The sequence below is a fragment of the Varroa destructor genome, unplaced genomic scaffold (assembly GCF_002443255.2).
Source record: "Varroa destructor unplaced genomic scaffold, Vdes_3.0 BEIS01000006.1, whole genome shotgun sequence".
Lineage (NCBI taxonomy): Eukaryota > Metazoa > Arthropoda > Arachnida > Mesostigmata > Varroidae > Varroa > Varroa destructor.
Genome location: NW_019211459.1, coordinates 730,000 through 752,739, shown reverse-complemented (window position 1 = coordinate 752,739; position 22,740 = coordinate 730,000). Strand labels below are relative to the sequence as shown.

General features: G+C 38.4%; 1 protein-coding gene and 1 long non-coding RNA gene across 7 annotated transcripts; one reads left to right on the top strand and one right to left on the bottom strand.

Annotated features, from left to right (window-relative positions):
• The first annotated feature begins 309 nt into the window (after positions 1 to 309).
• On the top strand, positions 310 to 16,212 carry LOC111252619 (vacuole membrane protein 1-like). Of its 5 annotated transcripts, none has more exons than XR_002674293.2 (8): positions 310 to 1,387; positions 6,787 to 7,105; positions 7,506 to 7,686; positions 8,304 to 8,646; positions 11,270 to 11,479; positions 12,275 to 12,486; positions 12,810 to 13,263; positions 15,831 to 16,212. XR_002674293.2 is itself a non-coding variant. In XM_022810814.2 (7 exons), exons 1-7 carry the CDS (start codon positions 1,223 to 1,225, stop codon positions 13,090 to 13,092), a joined length of 1,713 nt encoding a protein of 570 aa, XP_022666549.1. In that variant the 5' UTR covers positions 310 to 1,222; the 3' UTR covers positions 13,093 to 14,274. The 5 variants fall into 5 exon arrangements, 2 of the variants coding, with proteins under 2 accessions (XP_022666549.1, XP_022666551.1); XR_015329734.1 differs by having other exon boundaries at positions 15,541 to 16,212; XR_015329733.1 differs by lacking the exon at positions 15,831 to 16,212 and adding an exon at positions 13,458 to 14,274.
• On the bottom strand, positions 3,490 to 20,725 carry LOC111252620 (uncharacterized). Of its 2 annotated transcripts, XR_002674294.2 has the most exons (4): positions 18,699 to 20,725; positions 8,018 to 8,100; positions 7,758 to 7,858; positions 3,490 to 7,209 (listed from the first exon to the last, which is right to left on the bottom strand). It is a non-coding gene; the product is annotated as an uncharacterized LOC111252620 (long non-coding RNA). The 2 variants fall into 2 exon arrangements; XR_015329735.1 differs by lacking the exon at positions 8,018 to 8,100.
• Positions 20,726 to 22,740: the final 2,015 nt, after the last annotated feature.

The window sequence follows — 22,740 nt, the reverse complement described above, 5'->3', positions numbered from 1 at the left end:
GCTGTAAGTAATTTATTCTAAGTTAAATTCAGCTTTGTTGACTGGTTGTCGCATACGGCGCGAAACTAGCTTATAGGGTGGTACAATTGTATACAATTTGCGTTACGATCAATGCGTTTTTCGTATTACTCTCTTTGTACATAGGACGCTTGCTGCAGACGGCGTACGGTAGTAGACCGTGAGCGAGAGGTGGGAAGAAAGAGGCTGGCTATTTGTATCTCCATAGAAGGGGGCGAGAGGGAGAGGGATTAGTGGGGAACGTAAACCCCTAACCACAGCTCCTGGGGACAGCACTGAGTAGTGGTCTAACAGCAGCAGCACCACCACCACTACCATCACAGCTTTATGAATCTGTTTGTTCGATAGTGAATTGTATGGAAACTATTGGCCGTAGGCAGCCATAAGCCGTTACCTAAAATAGGTAACCAGTATTCTCGTAAGGCCAGTTGTCCCCACGTATTCTTACTAGAGTACCATCATACACCGAATGTACACTCCACCCATTTTATATGGGCGTCTCACGGCCAAATTAAGACCTAGGATATTTTGCCAGGGACCTTCTTCTGTTGGAGAGATTGGCAGTTTCAGCCATAGAAAAACTTTTTGTGGGCTAAACACTAAGACGCTGCCTGTGCCTTTTGTTTGACGCAAGTGGAGGTAAACCTCGATAAGTGTGACCGATTCAATGGTGATATAGATAATTCGACGATTGTGTATGAGGAAAACAAGAAAGTGTCTGCTCGAAAAAGGTTAAATGAGCCCGTTATTTGCCCGAAATTAACCCAAACCAACCACTACAGGTGCAGTGATTTCAGCGGTTTTGCTATGTAATGCGTGAACGTCGGTGCATTTGTTTTCCTTTACTAGAGCGGAGATTAATAAGCGAAGATAGTGGTTACGACAGCTCACGTGCACACGTATAGCAGACGGTAAATTTGTTTTGTTGTGTGCTTCAGTACTTCAATACCGGCCGGTTTATAAATCGTGGCTGCAGGCGTTGTTTGAGCGTCTCTGATCTAGGACAGACGGGGACTTCGGCTCGTTCACGAATATTACAAGGAAACAGAGCATTTTGAAATAAGACCCAGAAAGTTCATGCAGCCTCCATCGGTCATTGGTCAGTCACGCATACTGGACGGTGAAACGGAAGTAGGGAGCCACAGCAACCGACTGCCGTAGAGGGCTTGTTTGTCCGCTTGCCTGCCGCCTTATTTACTGAACAATGGATGAAGTCGTGACAAGCAATTCTGCCCCAACAATTAATGGTCCGGGGCGCCGGCGACGAACGCTAGCAGTCCGTGGCGACTATCTACGAATAACCAAAGAGGAGCTTCGAAAAGAACTCCGTCTTAGAGGACTACGGACTAGCAGTAAACGCATAGAAATGGTAAGTACGCAAAAGGTACTTGGTTAACTGATGGTCAGTGGTAAGCTTTGCATCGATAAATAAAAAGAGTGCAAGAGAAAAGTCTCACACCGTATTCTTAAAAGGATTTCACATAAGGACCCGAATGGGCTTTTTTGTGCTATTTTCTCTGTACAAGAAAATGGTGCAAACAGCCGATAATTCAAACTTCGGACGCTACCGTAAATAACACTTATTAGGGATAGAATGCACTGTATGTGCTTATCGTTGGTCCTCGGCTTTTAGACCACAGTCATATAAAGCTGTTAACAATTTCAATATTTTTAGGCCACTGGAAACGCCTAATTCTGTTTTAACTGGGTTAACGACGGAGATAGTTAAAATTATAAACACTGTGCGTCAAACACGCAGGAACGCTCATGAGCCAAAGCAGCCCTAGTACTTGTGAATTTCTCCTGACTGACCTACCTTAAGGCGCCTTTATAAATTCCAAATTTGAGCTTAATTCCTTAATCAAAAATTGATCTGATTTCTTTGCTAGCGTTATTTTTTGCGATTTTAAACATTAAAGTGAACGGCGGTGATCATGAAATAGCTAAGTTTATGAATCCGCAAAATATTCTACCTGTGTGCAGATCTAAGGCAATGATCAAACAAAGCCAGCGATTAACGGCACTTTGCACGTCGTCTCTAAGCTGTTAGTTGTGACAATGGTTACGTCTCTCATCCTATCGTTGTGGGGTAATCTATGACAAAAATTATTTGCTTTCATATTACAATATTTCATCTGACCTTCTCAATATTGTAGCGAAAACCATTTCGTGTGCTACTGGGTTCAAGTCCTACCGCACTCAAACCGCTGATGCAAAGGTAAAATTTAAATCGGATATGTCGCAACTTTTTTGTTGGACTTAACGCTGCGTCAAATGACGATTCGTAGTTTGGCGCCTTGATGATAGGATGGCGCCCTTTCCGCGTTATTAAGCCGTCCGCAGACGGTTTTGTTTTGATTCTCTCAAAAATCCGTGAATGGTGCCCGTGTGGCAGGAACAGCGGCCAAGTGAAGTGTCAGAGGCAGCAAAGTGGTACGCACGTTCTGAAATTGACAGAGACGGGTTTTTTTTTTTCACGGACAAAGTAGTTTTCCTGATTGATCGCAGTTAAATGCGAATAATATTTAACTGCTTAGTTTTCAGTCACAGTAGTTTTTGCTAAGTGCTCAGTGGTGTGTACTGCCGCCGGAAGTAGTGGAGATCGTGGTATTCCCCGACACATTTACTGTCTATATTCTAATTCTTAATGAAGTGATGACGAATGGCATAAAGCTGACAACAGGCAAAAGAACGGCTAATTAGAAGTAACAGATACGCAATGCCTATGTAGGGCCTTCCATTAAACGAGAAGTGATCACTGAATTGGTTACCAACTGGTGAAATTAAATTTAATGTGGCCAAATTACTTCATGGTATTTCCATTATATGCGCGCACAACATATATTTTTGATTATTGTCCCTTGAAAAACTGCCTGATAGCATATCTGCCAAGTCATTTCTTGGTGAGTACGGCATTAATTATGCAATACACTGCAAAACGGTTAGATCTTAGTTATTAGTCGAAGTATCCGTGAAGAGATTTGCTCTGGTCCACTTATTTATCAGTGAGCAGTCTCTTCATGCCGATAACTTGGGCTATCCTGGTTACTTAGAGAACAAGTTCAATTCGAATTAGTGAGTTTATATCCATAAGTGAGTTAAGAAGACAACCTCCAATGAAACCATGATTTAATTACGCGAACTATTATTTGTAGCGCTAAGCGAAAAAAAACTTAGCATTCTTTATCTTTGTGTAGCACACAGATCAACAACAAAGTTTAATAAAACGTAGTCTGAATGTGCCCGGATACCAAACGCATAATGTCCACTACACGATAAAAAAGGTGACAGATAAAAGAGATACTGAGTGTGGGTTTGTTTCTTCACAGTAACAGCACACTGTTATCATATTAGCTTGATACATCGAATCACTCAGTACAATTCTGATAAATTTACTTAAGGCGTTTCTGAGTACAATGAGTACCTACAATAGAGGTATATATCATATGAATCTAACCAAATATGTTTTAAGGTTGCGGCCTTTACCAAGACGAATCCACAAAAAAATAAAGCTATGCAACGTCCCGGATCTGCAACTTCCCGGAACTACAACTTCCCGATATGCCTTTGTTAGATAAGACCCATTATTTGTCCTGTGCTTGGTGCGGTCGCGAACTTGTGGGGTTTTCGTGCGAGTGCATTTTCGTTATTGCACGAACATTCATATCTTCATGTGAGCCTATTTTCACAGCATTTATAATAATAGAAAAGTGCTTTTGTACTTGTTATGAAAAATGAAGATCGGAACAATAATATATCATATGCGTGCACAAGACACAACTAGTATTGTTATTAAATTAACACATGATTGTAGTCTGCACAACACACATGTCAACATCGCCTTTATTGCGCTAAAGCGCAGATATCTATAATCCTTATCATTACACAAGTACTTCTATGGCCTATGATAATTAATGTTAGCTACACAAAGGTCAATTGTTAAATACGCTAAAAACAAATTAATAATTAAGGTGCTTTGCTGAATATATTTATTAAAAGTACTTTTTTAGTACTTGTTTTACCATTTGTTGTGAAAATGTACAAACATTTTGTGGCATAAAGTAAAGTGCCATAAAATTTGTTCAAGTCGTTCAACATTCAAAGATGGAATGGATATAACTGGGAGACACGAAATACATTTGATCTCCCTAGTTTACGGCGGTTTGCTAAGTGTGCATATAACATATTCTGGTAAGAAATTGTATTGTGTTTAGAAAGCTTACATGGTTTTCTCAAATTTGAGAGAGTTATTTTTTGCTGTTATACTACTACTGACTTACTGAATAGGAATATCTAAAAACACGTTTCCTAACTATATTATTGTTAGAAGAATTGAATATTGTCATGTTTGTACTACTTTGAGAACACAACTTGTCTTGTCGTCGTTTGTATTTGACGGCTTTCGTGAACTTTCTCGGAAGTAAGTAACCGAGATAAAAGGTAATACGCAGTGTACTCTGGTACTTAGGGTACTAGTGAATGCGTCTTGGCAGTTTGATGCTACTGGTGCAATCTTATTGCCATAACGTTACAAAGTCGCATGCAGACTAAACCCTCTCCTTTACAGCGGAATGACAACATAATGGGTTCTTCGCGTCAAGCGACAGATTAACCCTAAAGTTCTTGTGGTAGAAACATCAGCTCAACGAACAGATCGAGTATATCGACTCAAATAAATAAATGATTGCGGTACTTGATATCAAATATAATATTTGCGCCTCTAATTAATCGCATTAATACTGCGATTTCACAGTTCAATACACATGGTCGTCACGGGCTGAGCATTAACGTAGATTTAAGCTCAAGCTTTCGGTTATAACTGCCTATGTGTCGTTCGTTCTGTGCCTCCCATGTAGTGAACCTACTGAGGTTAGGTCCAATGGCCTTTGTCGTCCATACACTAATTTTTTTTATTTAAATATTGGGTAAGATAGGCAACAGATGTCCGTTCCATTGGTAGAATTTCCTCTACGTGGCTGTATAATACAGCATCACTAGAACATGCAATATATATATTGGCTATAGAATAGGAGAAAGTGATTCCATTAACCTTTGCGTGTATATTTGTGTGTGTGTGTAAACTTTGCTGACTGACTCGACAACAACAACAACCCATCGTGCCAGTTGTGCGCTTTAACGTGATTTTATATCGTGACCAGCCGAATAAGTATGGCAAAGGTCTGCTGTCGCTGTGGGCATAGAGGAAACGCTCTTTTTTCTTGTTCATGTAATAAATAAGGAAATGGGGCTGTAGAATTCAGATAAGGAATGTGTTTGTTAAACAGCTCAGTTTGTCACCTGTCTAAGCATTCTGTTTATGGAGGTTGTTGTTGAACTTAAGTCATTCGTATTACCTAGAGTTTTGCTCAGTTAACCGGCCAAATATCTAAATTAAATACTTCGCTACTTAGGGTAGGCAAACAAGTAGTTGCCTTTGCTGACAAATAAGAGTTAAAGATTTGTATTGTTTTTCAATCGAAGGCTCTGTAGATGGCCACGCAGCGTAGTAACTCACTTCATATATGTTGAGGCTTTCGTGTTGTGTGCACGTTAACAAATAAATGTGCTACGTAGTACATACATCCATAATGCTCAATACTGTGCATCAAATGTTGACAGTAATTAACGTTGATTTTGTCCCTAGTGGAGACCAAAACCCCCCAGCGCATCGGTTCTGCAGTACCATTATTTTGGGTAAAACTGTCGCGACGAAACGTGTGCCTCAGTAGGTCTCCGTGTAGTAACATACTTATTTTTTAATATGAAATCCTCAAGTGTTTTTGGAGCACATTTTTAGCATCTATGGCAAATCCTTAACTGCCAATCAAAAGAAGAGCGTGTCGATTAGCTGAGCGGACTAGTCAATCCGATTGGACCAAATCTTTATATAGTTTTTTTTTGTTTGATTTTTTTTAACGGAGTTAGAGTTATGACTACGTTCAAAAAAGGCTGTTGCATTCGAAACCACACATATCAGAAAGCTCCCTCGCACGAACGGAAGCTGTGAACTACTTCACAACAATGGATGGTAACAACAATGCGCTTTGTAAAATCTATCTTTTGTAATATTTTGTGGAAAGCAACTATAACCGACTACAAAAGTGGCCGAAATGTTAGAGTGAGGTGCCGCGTTAAGCCGCAATGCAAGACAAAAAGTGTCAGAATGCACATACACTGCGAGACTTAACGAGATGGTTAACCGTGGCACACAGATTAAGCATTCGGGACCTAACGATCTTTCTTATTTATAAAAATTGTTGAATGGATTTCTCATTATCTTTCATGTTGAAAATTATACGTGATGTTATCTATAGTCTCAGTCTGACTGACGTGACCTAATAAATACTTGGGAGTGATGCACTATGTCTCAATGTAATAGTGTTACGTATCAATCGTTGCATGCATATATGTATATATAACATTAATTTTTCAATAAAATGGATGGCGATGTTCGTTAAACGGAATTTTCTGAATGACAAAAGAAGGCATGTGGGATTATCAGATAAATTTCTATTAAAATAATCTCGTATAGAGGCAGACGGTATCACAGACGCATTACATATACACGCAGACAAAGCATTTTGCTCCCATCAAAAGGGTTAATTAGGATTTCCGTGAAGTAGACAGGGGACGAAAAAGTTAGCAAGCATAATGACAGTGCTTACGAAAATATATTATGAATATTTATAGTTATTATTATTTATAATATATAGTTGTTGTTGTCTTGGTCTACGTTTTGTTGCTTATTTCGTTTTCTTATGCCTTCAGATCCGAAAACTTGAAAAGTGGGAACAGGAACGTCGGGAGCAGGAACGACGAGAGCAGGAGGACGGTAACCCTGCTGTTCAGGGGTTGAAGATTGCAGTATCACCGTCACTACTGGCCTCATTGAATTCAGCCACGGGCGGTGGGACAGGCCTTACGTCCAGCGGTACGAGAGAGGCTGCGGGTGGTAGTGGTGACGTAGGTCTTCTTCCATTTGATCTCGGTGGCAGCTCGGAAAGCTTGCTGCTTGGCCAGATGGTCGGACTCCACCAAGGGGACGGCCGGAAGCTGGCACGTAGACAGAACAACAAAGTCCTTGGAGGTAAAAGATTAGCGAGATTACATGTTACTATGTGGATTCATCGGATTTTTTTTGATAACGACCAAAACCTTCATGTCCTGGTACCCCTGCAAGTGTAACATTATCTGTAACACGGAGACACGACGAATTTGGTAAATGTTACTAAAGTGAAGGCTCTAAATATTTGATTCATCAAACGAATTTTTTCGAATAAAATAAGGTTTTTTGCCTTTGAATAAAGCCTTGTGATCGTAGTGTTTAGTATTTAGGCTAAAATACGAAATACTCAACTAAACTGACACTAAGTATATCTTCTGGTGCATATACTTATAGGCTATTTCTAAGTCTTTTTTAGTGGCTGTTTATTGCTTTTAGTCATATAGGGCTTCATATTGTTGTGATTTGTACGTTTACTCTACAGGTGAAAGTGGCAGTAATGGAGACGGTGATGGAGTCAGCGTAAGTGACGGGAACGCGGGCTCTAGAAGCTCTGTTGAGTTACATATTGAACGGCAAAGCCTAGTCCTTTGGCGTAGGCCATTTACTACTCTACACTATTTCTCACGGGAAATCTTCGATCTCGTGAAGCAGTTGTTTGAAAGGTAATCTATTCACTTAACAGTTGTAAACAATAGAAGTCTTTATAATTGAAGCTACGGTTTTAGCAACGTACCATATGACACATAGTGCGACTGTGTTATTTATTCCTTGAGCTGAGCGAACATGTGATTTGTAGATCGAACAGCAGCCAGAGACCGACTTCAAGTCACAGTACTAAAAGAAGTGCATGCAAAACTGTTATTAGTATTTTACCAGACGTTACCATTGCACATCACAAGTGCTCATCTATAAGGAGTGACAATCAGAACTATTTGACTATCTTTACTTTAATTATAATTTAGACTGTATCATATAAGTGTAGATAGCACGTACCTCATGTAGTTTACAATTCTCTTTATTATTGTGCTCATTCGCTGCTTCCAATGTTGCACAAGGTTTTGGATTCCAGTTAGAAGCTTAAAAGATTACAGGAGCCGATGATTATCTATAAACTCATACGCTTTTTATTCTATATGTGTAGAGGGTACTTATCCTGTAAAATCTGCTTTGAAAACGGTGATCTTTTGCTATCCGAACCTATGGCCCTCTGGCCCTTTTAGGCTAGAGGACATTGAATTGCTCGTGTTGATATTTATTGTTTTTATTGCTTATATTACAGCATGTATCGACATAAAGTGCGTGTTTGTATAGTGTTCTTGTTGGCTGCGTGCATGGCAGTTTTATACTACGCGGACGGTTCTCATCATGGATACTTGGAACCATGGAAGAAACAGGCAATATGGTGTATCTACTGGATAGGTCTAGGAGTTCTTTCCTCTGTGGGTCTTGGAACAGGTTTGCACACATTCGTTCTCTATCTTGGCCCACATATCGCAGCCGTAACGTTAGCAGCTCATGAATGCCAAAGTCTTGACTTTCCTGAGCCACCATACCCAGATGAAATCAAATGTCCAGAACAACTCGGGCCAGCTGTGCCTGGCATCTGGGCCATCATGTCGAAGGTTAGTATTCGATTGGAAACATGTAATTGTGTTTCAGCAGATATACGGATCCACAAGTCTCATCTCGCGTCTATTTTGCAGTAAAATTTGACTAATCTATTGATGCTACACTCAGCCTCCACAGCTATGCCGGTGCAATCAAAAATAACCTAGCAAATTGTGAAAAATATAAAAATTCCAACATGCTTCGCAAGATCTAATTCTGTTTCTGTTGTGAAGCGCTTAAGCTTTGAGGACAAAGAAAATGGCATGCGTGCGTTGAGGCTGATGGTAATTACTTTGAAGCGGATGACTAGGACTGAATGCTTGCAGTATGTGTAGTAGGTACAGAACCGAATTATCAATACTCTTTGTACTGTAGTCCTGCTTTTCTATTAGAATATTATTATAGTAATGATTAAATATATTTCATCAGTTCCCACTGATTTAAAAAAAATTTCACCTTAACCGCTTTCAAACAAATTACCAAAAAAGGGAAAATTTTCCCAAATTAATTAGGAAAAAGCAGTTTACTTTCGGAGAAGAGTACCTATTTAACAATGTTCATAAATCATAAGGTAAGCTGGTTCTTATTTTGGGAATTCCCAACCATCTTGGTGAAGACCACTTGCCTCTCAATAATATATCAGAAGTTTCCTCAAAAATCCAATATGTTGAGCACAAAAAAAAAACTAACAATTTCTTAGTTTAAACTTTCAGAAAGTGTTTAATGGTTGTAGAACAAATCGTAAAAAATACCACCTTGCCCAAATTAGCATTACACTCTATCTTAAAAAGATAACTCCTACCCGGAAGAAAGATCAAGTCGACACGGTCGTACGCGCAGCCCATCCGAGGACGAAATTCTAGCAGCCCAAACAAGGTTAATTCAGTGCGATCGCCAACCATGCCAACAGACAGAGGTTTATCAGGTCGTTCAGCATGGAACGTGACATAATGAACTCTCGACTTTCAAGTTTTTACACAAGCCCAGTTTATTTTTAGTCGAAGTATGTACTATTATTATTATCTATATTGTTTCTCCCGCCACTTGGATAGTAATTGATTTATTCCGCTTCTGAAGAAGTCTTTGGTATAAGGGTTTATCAAATACGGTCATTTCGACCTAATGTAGGGACTTGAATTATTTTCTATTAAAAAGTTTTTGCGATTTTTAGAAATGCTTATCTGTGGAAACAATGTCCACTGAGTACAGTGGATATCAGACAAGCCGTAACCAATCCTTATATTTTCGCTATTGCGATTCTTGCGGCGTAAACTATTGTCATCCAATAGGAGTGGTTTACCTTATGTTCACTAATTTTAGCAGCTAAATGCGTCGTTCGTTCACCATCTTACTCAGTTTTTGTTAATATAGTTCAGCCGTAATCGACGAACTAGGACTCAAAGAGCTGCGTAACTTACACCCGCATTAGACAGACGCCATGAGCTGTACATGTGCTTAGGGCGATGTCTTGTCGATTCAGCTGCCTTTACTCTCTTTCATGTCACTGTCTGCGATTATCGTAGAGGATCCCTTTTTAATCAACAGTGCAAAGAGAGCCGCTTTCTGATACGCGCTCAAATCATGTGGCATCTATTTATCCTATTTTGTTCACCCTATTAATTTGGCCAAGATGAACAACTATGGCATGTTTATGTACATCAGGCCAGACTACTAACACCCATGAGATTTAAAATATGTCGGCTTCCGACACAAGTATCGACTCTCTAGTTATTCACTTTTGCAAGAGCTTTTCTATGCGACACATTTTCGAATTCAAAATTTCCTTTCCGGAATATTTGAACTAACAGTTCGCGGTTTTCCTTTTAGTAGGTGAATGACAAATTTTACAGTGTACAAATTTTACACAAACTCTACGGGACCCTTTCGTTTAACCAGTCTTTTTAGAAGCTTTTCATCAGGATATGCTTTCATACGGATAGCATGCAACATGTTTGTTCTGTTGGAAATAAAATTTGCCACATTTATCAAAGTGTTCCCGAATGTGTGGTAAAACAGATCCGTGTAGTAAATTTTATGAATTGAATGCAAATATTGCGTTCACGAAGAAAACGGTCTAATTATTCCTTCGCCTGAAGAACCGTACCACAATGTAACTCCTGCTAAAAGTTTACAGGGTACATTTGCGTGACGCGTTGAACCGATTAATTGTGTCATTCAATCCAAATGCAGCTCCATTACCGCAAACAATTTTTTCCGAAAACTGTGCATCTTGTATATGTTTTTGGGATACTTCGCTTTAGCTTGTTAGTATTCTTTTTTGGCTAGTTCGCTGACGTTCTTGATCTTCCGGAACGTCGTTTGTAAGCTACTAAGGGGCTCCATCTGTTTCAAATGAACGGTGTCACCTGCGTTACGCAATTTTCTAACTATTACATTCTATGCTCTGTCTATATAATTTATAAATACGAATTTTTTGTAGACAGAGAAATGTTGGTTGATTGTCAGGAATGGCTAAGCAAAACGGTACAGCAGTAGCGACAAGGACTTGAAGTTTCAAATTCGAATCTGCAACCCATTATTTAAATCCGCAACGACACATTTGGAGCAACGCAGTTTTATCATTAGAGGATTTATTAATAAAGATTATTACTACTAACGAAATATGTTTCTATTTAGGTGCGAGTTGAGGCATTTATGTGGGGAGCGGGAACAGCTCTGGGCGAGCTACCCCCCTATTTCATGGCTCGGGCTGCTGCCTTGAGTGGTGCTCAAGACGCAGAAGATCTCGAAGCGGTTGAAGAGATCCGGGCGTTGGAAGCAGCTGACAGAACCCAGCTCTCATGGGGAAACCGATTAAAGTTATTAGTTGACGACCTTATTGGGAAGGTAAATTACTTTTTATTAATATTAGTATTTATATTTGTTCCATAGAAAGCTCGAAAGCCCTTAGCGCCACTATATTCGTAATGCCTGTAGCATTGTGTATTGCAGCATATATAAACGCACTTGATAATAGGAACGAGATCTATTTCTGAAAAACACCATTCCTAAAGCTGTTTACAGGGATTTAATAGGATATCTGCTGCACAACAATAAACGTTATTATTGCAGTTTCTGTGACACGATTTTGGCGCAATTATACTCCAGCTTCGTAACTTCTTGTTGTATTCTATAGTTCAGCTCTCAAAAGTTCAGCCAGATTCACCATAATTAAATTACTAAGCACCGAACCGACTCCACCTAGGACAATGACTGTGAACTGAATGAGTGAAAACTTAATGTATTACCCAATATGAACGTTTAGCCAGATTAATTTTTTTATTTATAGCATTTGCTAAATATAAGTCTATAGACATACTAATAGAATATTTTTAAATCTTAATGGCCTTGTTATCTGTACTTCTGCGCGTAGCTGTTCCGTGCAGAATTTGTCTAGCTTTTCTAGGGCAGTAAATTTAGTATATTTGGACTCGGCGTCACATATGAAGACGAGGCCGTGAATCTCGAGAAGATAGGGTACACATTCGTGTTCATTAGTAAAAAGTACTCCAATCGTTCGTTTTAACCGCTTTATTAATCTAAAGCAAATATTGCAACCGATCTGTGTATAGTGTGTAGTTTTATGTCAAGGAATTTTGCCAAGATATTTTAACAAATAGATATTTGAATTGCTAATTGCAGGTGGGATTTTTTGGCATCTTGGCATGTGCGTCCATTCCAAATCCACTGTTTGATGTAGCAGGTATTGTGTGTGGCCATTGGGGTGTTCCGTTCACCACGTTCTTTGGAGCGACTCTTATCGGAAAAGCAATTTTCAAGATGCACGTGCAAAAGCTATTCGTTATCCTTGCTTGCGGAGAAACTCACGTCAAGTTACTTTTAAATTTCGTCAGGTTGGTTGGAGCTACACTAATAGATACATGATAAAGTAGTTAACATAGGTAACTCATTATTCTACGCGCAATACATGTTCCAGGTGAATAGAACACCAAACAAAGAATCGCTTAGAAATCGTTTCTCCAATAACTTATTTGTAATTGCCATGATTAACATTACGCAAAATTAGTTTTTCTGTTAAGTGATTTAACAGATCTTTAAAGTGGTTCCATTAGGAAGCTCGTACGATTTAATTGTTGTCCTTTGAATTTAATAACGATATTAGTCTAATAAAAGTCGACGTTTAAAATCCGTTGTTTTTCTGTTGCCGTTATTGCAGGACTATACCTATCGTGGGCCCCAGTGTCGTACCCGTATTTGAGGTGTACCTAGAGAAGCAAAAGAACAAGCTGAAACAAGGGAAGTCTGCAGGATCGGGCGGAGGCCCTGAGGGATCTTTGTTGTCTAGCATTTTTGAGAAATTTGTCATGGTTATGGTGGCGTATTTTGTCATATCAATTGTCAACTCGATGGCACAAAGTTTCCATAAGAGAATATCTCGCGTATCTCGTGTTAGCAAGAAAAAGGCAGAGCCAAATTCGTGCAACGACAAAAGCCTATAAAAACAACATTTTCTTTGTTGATTACTACAGTCTTTCGCTTGTTGCGCTACTACCTCCAAAGAGAGACCAGAAAGCGAGAAAGGACGGAAGTAAAAATCTCAATACCGTTTGAACGCTTTGGCGCCCGCTCAATGTCGGTACCAAGACAGCTACTTACAACGTTCTTTTAAGGTAGAAGTCTTGACCACAACACCAAAAGCTAGTAATCGACCTTAGGCTGTACGGCGGCTATTTCTATATGCCTCTTGTAGTATAGGAAGATCGAACGGGCACATTCAACAATGTATAGAACTGGGTTGATTCAAGCACGTGTGGGACTCCATACGTACGCCTTTTGACCGTGTCATTTTTCATTACTATTTTAGTTCAACGATACAGCTAAAATGATACAAACGGTATTAAGATGCGCAGCGCTGTTCGTGAACGTAATGATAGCACCGAAAAAGAAAACTGGCATTCGCTGAGTGGTATGGCGCAGATGCAGACAAGCAATTGGATTTTACGGTGTTGTATTTTTTAATGCTCAACAATTGAAACGCATGAATCGACTCAATCTAGAGGACAAAAACAAAAGCTAAATAGCAAAAAAACTGTAGATTATATTTTCAATTATATCAAGTATAAGATGACACTTGAAAGATCAGAAAAGACCGTACCATTACCATAGCTTCCACCCACATATGTATTAACTTTGTCCATGAAAAATAACAGAACTGGGTTAGTTTTTGTGAGTTTTTTTTAAGATGTAATTATTTCATGCAATGCATTCACTTTCTTCGCATGCCATCATTTATAGTGAAAGTGCATATAAACATGGTAACACTTTTATTTGTCGCAGCATGTTCCCCAGGACGTTTTGATGTCCTTAGATAGTAAGGAAAAGCCTGTAATTGTTATATAATATGTAATGTGAGCCACATTTGGCTTATAGAATATGCCGCAAGCTACTAGCTAGACTAGAAGGGCGCATAGTTAGCATAACTAAATATCGTATGCTGTCGGGTCAATGTTCTTATGTAAGCGGCTAGCTTCAAGTGAAAGTGTATCAACTTGCGGCTGTTATTTCAAACAGTGCCAGCATCTTCCAAGAGTCAAGATAGCATCTAAATGCCCCGGCCAAGAGGAAAACTGTTAGTTGATTGACAGTTGTAATAAAATCGATAACAGTAGGGTGCAAGAACAGATTGAGCGTAATAGATGAAGGTATTGATTGATGGAGGCTCAAGGGATCGTGTATAACCGACTAGTTCATGTATCATACTTGATGAATTGCCATGTGATGAAAGAATGTGTGAAGGAACGATCATTACTTTATTATGTAGGTTAGAATCGAATGTAAACTATATAGTTTCATAACTGTTTTTTTGATTGCCTGATGCTAGGCCAGCTTGGTTAAGTGCGCGGTGCGGTCAGTACTTCAGTAAACTAGTATAAATCAGATAGAAGGTAATCATCAACGCGCTGAACTGCTGTCTGTGGTGATTAAGAAGGTAACAATTTGCAGGCAAAGTATATCTCTGTGAAGCGTGAAGGACTTGTTAACTCTCGTGCGTTAGAAATCCTTAACATAGGCTCGTCCACTAGTATCAGAACGAAATCCGATCGATATGATAATATTAATTCCTATGAATATTATATTTTTATTCTTACTATTATAATAAGAAATACTCAGAACAAAAGATGACACCAAGCTGTATACGAGTTGACTGACGGGAATTATGCACGACATTATGCTTAGAACGGGGGCTGACACGTGGCTACTTGAATGTGGGTGATAGTGGAGTAATTATAGGATGGTAATGAGAGTAATAATTACGAAAATAGCGTTTACGTTTATGATGCATGGTATAAAGATATAAATAAGTAAGAAAGTAGTATGTGCCGCATGCACGGTAGACACGTATTTTAGTAACGTGTCGAACCAATTCACCAGTAAGTTATATACAAATGAAGACAACAACATGCGGCGATATGCAGGCAAATAGGCAATAAAAGTATAAAACTCATGAATATTAAACAACTTAGTGTGTGACTGTGTGTAGTCGGGGGTATTGCGGAGGACTATTGCGGCTTCTTGCATATGTAAACCAGAGAATTTCTATGGGATTGCTATTGGCGCGTTCGTAATTCCCATTTCCGACGCGGCCTACACATTCCGTCTTCCCAGATTTCTAATTCATTGTAAAAGGAAAGCGACTTATAATTATTACCTCCTTTGCGAAGCCACGGTAGAGGTAACAATTCTAAGTGCCATCAGTTTAGAGATTGCGTCGAAGATCAGATTTGAGGATGACAGAGCAACAGAAAAGTTGAAGTGCATGGCTACGGAACTTTTAATAGTTTTGTAGTTCAATGAGAAACGTAGCGCCATTTTCACAGCATCTTATGGATTTCTTCCATAGCTTTGAGCCTACCCTACTACAACAAGCTTCTGTTCCGCTGTTTTAGCAATGCTTTAAGAACCTGTCAAGGTAGAGGACTCAATACGAGCACAGCATGTCATATAGTGACGAGCCCAAAGTTATGATCTGCTGAAGGTGCAATTTGTCCAGCGAAAAACTGATGCTGTTGCCCCCCCCCCCCTGCTTGAACAACTCCCGCAATGGACAACCTGCTCTTGCATATGGATCAACTACAGTAACAACTATGAATCAACTATCACAGTGAGTGGAAAACGTATATTTTCATGCGATGATACGTATAGCAAGTCTAAGATGCGTCGTTTTCCTTGTATGAAGGACGTTTCTTTACAGAGTTCAGCAGAGCATCGCGTTCAACAAGTGATACGAATCACCATCGACGAGAGGTGTTGATGAGAATTGGTGTTTATAGGGAAACTATGACTAAAACTGACAGACATATATATATATATATATATATATATATATATATATATTGCAATAAAGTACACTGCTAGAGAACTAATTGAAGCAGGCCATCTATGGTTTCTACGGCTAAACTTTTTAAAATCACTCTCCTACTACACGATATCATATAGGCGCATGCACGTGTGAAAAAGCTAAAGATTAGATAATAAATGCAACGGTGTTTAAATATTATACAAAAGAAAATCAGTAATATTTTCTATAAACGGAAAAATAAAATTTACTCAAAAAAGAATTCGATAATTTCCTTTTCTTCCTTTAGAAGTTCAACAGGGTAGAACATAGACGAATAGTCGACAATTAGATAATGTGCACAGGCTTACTATAATAAGTGAAGGCAATAAGCATTCTTGGAAAATGCATTTCATGTCGAAGGCTTACTTGGCATCAAATCACTGGACAGCGTAGAAAACATTATGCATCTCAGTGTGAAGGCACGGCACGGCAAGGCAAAGCGTGCGTAAGTTAGGAACTTCAAACCGACAGTCAGTGTCTCATATTATTATCTGAGATCATGTGTCCCAGTGAACCGACTGAACAATCTAGCTAGCGTCAAGAATTTTATTTAAACCTGCTAAGTATGTATGCAGATCTATAAGTAAGACAGACTCTTGAAAGCTAGAACATATAATCTTCTTTCAAGCCATAAAACAGTTTGTGTATTTCATAAAATATCAAGGCACATCCCCTTTTCCCACATGACTGAGGCTCAATTTTACCTTATCTCATTTAACGTATCACCTTAGCCCACTAGATGGGTTATCCATTTAAGTACCAAATTTTCGTTCTATAAATTCTCTTCCTTCCAACTAAAAACACGAGATAACAACAGACACATCTATGTGCTAATGCGAAATTAAAAATCCCAAATGTTATATGGTAATAGCTTCCATAAGACCTCACGCTTCCGTTTCTTTGACATCGCTTTCTCCGCCGCTAGAACACTTTGCTTGTGAAAACTAGGGCCTAAGTGAGTCGTTAATCTCAGAAACCAGGGCAAGCCTATATATAAGCAAGTGCCAAATCGGGCAATATTTATATTTCGTAATAACTAGGTAAAAGTGGATTTACTTTATAATATAAGGCACATCGTACGTAGGGCAATAAATGTTTTGCTTTAATTCATGATTTAATTAATTGATAAAAAATTATTTAAGAAATTTCGTGTCATAGATCGAAAGCACACATCACGATGGTCAAGCATTTGCCTTAATTCCGATTATGTACTCAACCGACTGACGCAGCCGTGAGGGCATCGGTACGTAAGTTGTTTCGACATAGTGTACTGCCGGGAAAGCTCTTGGCGCAGCACGCCCAGTGGAGGCCCACAAGTGCTCACCTAATAGAACGGGCGCAGGTCCAGAGAACAAGATTCTGATCCACATTTTGTACGCCTTAAGATATCATTTCTCTTTTATTTTTCGCACCCTTATTTCCATATTTTTCTTAAATGTTTTATTATCGTTATTGGCATAAGTTGTACTCTACTTATTGTTGAAATTCATCATTATAGAATTCTACTTGCCATCTATTATAATCGATGCAGGTGGCGCGGGAATTTTCAGCTTTTTGTATAAATTGCATAAAACTTAAAGCATTCACGAAGTTAGAGAGTGTTTTTGTTTAATATCTTTTTACAGGATCGTGCTTAAGTAATCATCAAAGCAGCATTAAATAGTTACGATTCTTAGCGGAGGCTGATTGTGTACTATAGCAGGTTCATGCACTTAAGTATCATCAAGCAACGCCAAGCGAGATCACAAATAAACTCTTTACAGTAAATAAATCTTTAAACAAATACGTTCTTAACTTAAATTCAATTTAAATACATTATACTCCTAGGTTGAGTTTTCTCGCTATGGTACATAAAGCTGCATGGTTTATTCCAGACATAATGGATTTAGCACGACCAGATGCAGTTGGCAAGAATAGTGGGTTCAAGGCGCTCAAAAAGTTTTCCAACCAGCAACCGTAATCAAACTAACAATAAAAACTTGGAAAAAACTTGGACTTAAAAAAGTTTGGTCTTTCGAATTTTGTTGATGTCGCGACTGGACTCGGTCAAAATGTGTGTTCGCTGGAGCTGCAATTTTATATTATTCCTAACAGGACACCGACCTTTTTCGTAACTACGGACAAATAATTTACTTTAGCGTAAGATCTTAGGCTTATCTATGTACTATACCAGTTTTTGCAAACTAGCCCACTAAAGGCCTTCATTTCAATCAAATTATTATTCGCGTTTATGAAGTTTAATGTTCATTCTACATTGTTTCTTCTTTTAATCTTCGTTTTTTTTTCTGGAGAGCTGGTTTTATTTCGTAAATTTAGAGACTACTATCCATAGCAAACGTAAGCACTTTTTGCAACTCGCGTAATAATCTACAAAGAGGACTTAAATTAATGAAATTTTGTCCCTATATATTACTCTATACCATTTACTATTTAAAAAAAAAACTGAATCTTTTCGGCCAGTCTCAGAAAATCCAGAGCACCTATCAGCTTCGCATTTTCTATATATATATATATATATATATATATATAATAATAATAATAATATATACATTATGACATAAATATTTCGCGCCTTTTAACTAAAGCCATTTTGTTCATTAAGCATTCTAGTTTTTTTCTATCTTCTTTGCCTGATTTTTCCTTTTTTGAATTCGAATAGGGTTGTGTATCTAACAGCATATGAACACTTCTATTGAAAATACTTGCCTTTTTACTTATATTGGTTCGCTTCCGTAACACACACGTAGTCCGATTCAGCTACGACAGTTTAGCATTTGCTCTTTGCCCCTTACCTTTCTTCAGCCCTCCTTGTTTTCTCGTTTTTCCAACATGCTTGGTAAACGTGTTTTTCTATAGGCTATATGGAGCAAGCCGATGAGCATGCGCGCTTGTTTATATAGTCTACGTTTCTCTCTGCCCAGCTGACCTAAACCTTTCCTTATTGTCTTTTTTACTATAAGCTATGCACTGTTGTACACTAATCCATATATTTGTCCTCTTGTTGCTTGGTACCTTACTTTGCATCATCGTTAGTTTTCCCACGGGCATAAAACGAAGCCTACGCATAGTACGTTATGCTTATATTTATTGTTTAAGTTCGTGCACAGCCTTTTCAAACGATTATAACCACTATTACTATTCTCTATTACGGATGCATTGCTGTGTATAGACATAACAGACTAGCACGCATATTGTTTGACTCATTCAGTATCTATAAAGCCCCCCCCCCCCCCGCTGTATCCCGTGCTGTTCCTCATTCTATTACACCATCAAAAATTTCTCTGTTTTCTCGACAGAGGTGTTTATTTCTTTTTTTTGTGTCATCATGCTTATCTATATATGTACTTCCTCTACTGCATGTTTATTTTTACACCTTTTCCCTTCTTTATATATTTATTCATTATTTGTCCACAACTTCCCCCGCTCTTTATCACTCTGTCATATTGGCTCTGCTTGCACAATCACTCGTCGATTTTTGTCCTCCTCTCTTTCATGGCTTTTGTCATCGTCAGTGCGTCATACTCGCACGTGCCTACACAGCTGGTACACGTTTTTTAGTTTTTTTTACCTTTCTTGTCTCATCTTCGCCCACCGCCTTAGCAGCATTACCACTGTACCTATATATAATCACGATTATCTTTTACAAACTCGGTCATAGTAAAGATGTTAATTATCATTATCTTTACTAATATCGGAAGTTAAGCTAATTATCTAAATCAATCTCCTTGCTTTATTATTGGTGATTGTAGGTTCGGCATGATATACTCTAGCAGAGTGATTTATTCCATATCGGAAAAGCATAGGTATGTCGTATCGCATCTGTTCTTCTTATTCACATTTATTCACTTAGTGCTGCTTAAATACGCATTTAGCCCATTAGATCGCTAAATTGTAGCTAAATATTGGACTCGACATCATTTTACATACAATACAATGTGACATTGTTACCAATCGTCAAAATAACAATAATATAATTAGCATGAGTTAGATATTTGTTGCCTCGTATATATGCGTTGGTGGTATTTTGACTGTTGTCCATGCAAAGACCGCTGGTAGTAGAGAAAAGTGTACGGATAGTGGTAAAAGAGGTAACAAGCAGACCGGATAACGAGGGAGTAGAGGGAACGGCGTGGTCGATCGGAACATTTCCACACCGGCGTTATCCACACATAGAGAAACTAAAATGTCATTATTTAGAAGATTAACGATGGTGCATACATTTCGAAACTATTGCGCCGCAAATAAAGCTTATAAAAAGAAATAACTTATGTTTTCGAAGCATAAATTATCGGAGCGTTATGAATCAAAACTCCCTCAAAACTTCCTTTCTATACATAAATAGATAACAGTGTACATACTACACTGCCTTCTTGGATTTCGCGTATCACTTGTCGTTTTGCCTCATAACGGTCAATCTAAGCAATGATCATTTAGTAATCAAGTAACCAAGTAGTAACTGACAGACTTCCTTTTCGAGGCCCCGTACCGACGTCTCTTTAGCGTATCCTCGGGGTCTGCCAGCATAACGATGCACCTCTTCCCCTATCGTAGGTGTGCTGGCGATTACTATAGATGGCAATTCATAAATCAATAATAATACATGTATTTCATAAATACGACTATACTATATAATAATATAAGTAATTAATCGCTTACCCCTGTATTCCCGCAACCACCGTCCTGTTTCATGCTTTTCTTTCGTCAGCGTTTTTTTCCTTAACTCCAATATTGTGTTTACTCCGTTGGGTTGTCAATTAACGGAACCCAGTGTTCAACTAATAACACCAGGCGATAAACTGACCAGACTGAATTCTATGGTAAATACATAGCATTTTCAACGGTTACTAGCGCCATCGTTGTTTCGGACAATTTTATAGTGACATTTGAGCGCAACAGCACAGGACAGCTTGTTTATGTATCAGTCGCAAATTTCTCTATAAATAAGCTTATTGTATCGTAAGTTTTTATAAAATGGGACGTTTGGTGGCTGTTAGTTTTCCTACGTACGTAACCAATTTCCAGGTACAGCTTGTAATCATAACCATGTTTATAACCAATGCTATCGGCAAGACCCATCTTTCTGGGGTTATATAATGACCCGAACAGTGCTAATTTTAATTCATAATGAATATTTTGGTGTTGTTCAAGTTAAGTTGGTGATATACCAACGCTTCTACCTTAATGTTGACGGCCTCTTTGTTGCAAGACAATACTTTTCTTACGGTTTCCACAGATTATAGTAGAATCTGCATTGAATACTTGATTAAAAAGGAAAAAGCTAAGCACCAGTTCGCCCTGTCAGTTCATTAATAAAAAAAAAATTAATTGTAAATTAATCAGCAAAAAATTTACCACTTAAAAATGATTCCTTTGCATTGATGAAACTGTGCTAAGTCAAGATGCCTGCTCCTTTATAGTTTATGCACATACGCATAATGTAGGTAACAATCAGAATAATCAGCTTTTACTTTTCTGTTTCTTGAGAATTACTCCTCTTCATATAAGGTGTGCCAACATCATCTATTCCTATTATAGTTATCATTAACGTCGCTACTATAATTAGCAATTTTATTAAGAAGGTTTAGCGTCTGCATGTAGTTTAATATTTCGTGCTGGACGGAACACATTTTCATTTTCCATCACGGAATGCATGATCTGTAATAAATCTGTGTATACGTGTGGCCAGAAATCTTCGTCTTTCCAATGCAAAATTTATTCTTCTCCTGCCCGAGAAGGCGTGAAAATGCACAGAAGCATAGATCATTTTTTTTTAAGATCTTCGTTTTCATTTTGAACCGAATATTCCAACAGCATGTTGAATAGGATGTACAAAACGTGACTTAGGTGTAGTTACAAATGGCGAACCGAACGAATACTATCTGTCTCAATATGTAAAAGAAATACTACGTAATTGCTCATGAATGATGTTCTTCTCGAAAAAGGTAGGTTTGACGTAACTCGTCTCTAGCCAGCGGCATTACAAAGTAAATGCCGTATGGTGTCATTTCCCAAAAAACGAAAGTTCTGCGTATGCTTACAAAAATGTGTTAGGACGTATGGGATTTCCAAAGTTGTTCATATAATTCTGTACGTCGTCTGCGAAACTGATATACAAGGCTCACGATACAAATCATCGTCATTATACACTACTTATACATAGCTTAAGATTCCAAAAGAACAATCAAATGGATCCAACTGAGTAAACAGTGAAAATACATCACTTGGTTAAAAAGCAATCCTGATCAAGAGTTGAATAGTCAGAAAGCAGACTCATGCCAAATCTAGCTGAGTGAAATCAGCATTATATTAACACAACTTTAACTACTTTTTTTCAATAAGAAAAAGTATAATAACTTGATGCGTCATGCGAGCCTAAGCTTTATACGGGCTGAAATCGATAAGCAAAAACAAAAATCGATCAGCGAAGAAAGGCAGAGACCTCAACTACTACTTCATTAGATTAATTCGTCTAATTAAATTGAGCCCGTATTAGAAAAAGTACTGTCGGACTGTTTGTTGATGAATTGGCTTTGGTAAGGACGACGATTAATTTTATTGTGAAATGATGATGAACTTCACGTAACCAGTTGCCTCCGTCCGAATTACTGAGTTTGACATCCACAAAAAACAAGTTTCGTCAAAGCAATCGGGACGCCAAATTCTTATGACGGCATTGCGGAGATGATCGCTTATCAGTGTAGCTTTCCCCGTCACGTTTGCTAACAAGGCAATTGGATAGCACCATTCA

Bases quoted from the DNA above. Each gene is read 5' to 3' on its own strand.
- LOC111252619 (XM_022810814.2), top strand. From the start codon at position 1,223: ATGGATGAAGTCGTGACAAGCAATTCTGCCCCAACAATTAATGGTCCG. The intron at 8,647-11,269 runs GTTAGTATTCGA...GTTTCTATTTAG, and splicing joins TCTGGGCCATCATGTCGAAG to GTGCGAGTTGAGGCATTTAT. The intron at 12,487-12,809 runs GTTGGTTGGAGC...CCGTTATTGCAG, and splicing joins TTACTTTTAAATTTCGTCAG to GACTATACCTATCGTGGGCC.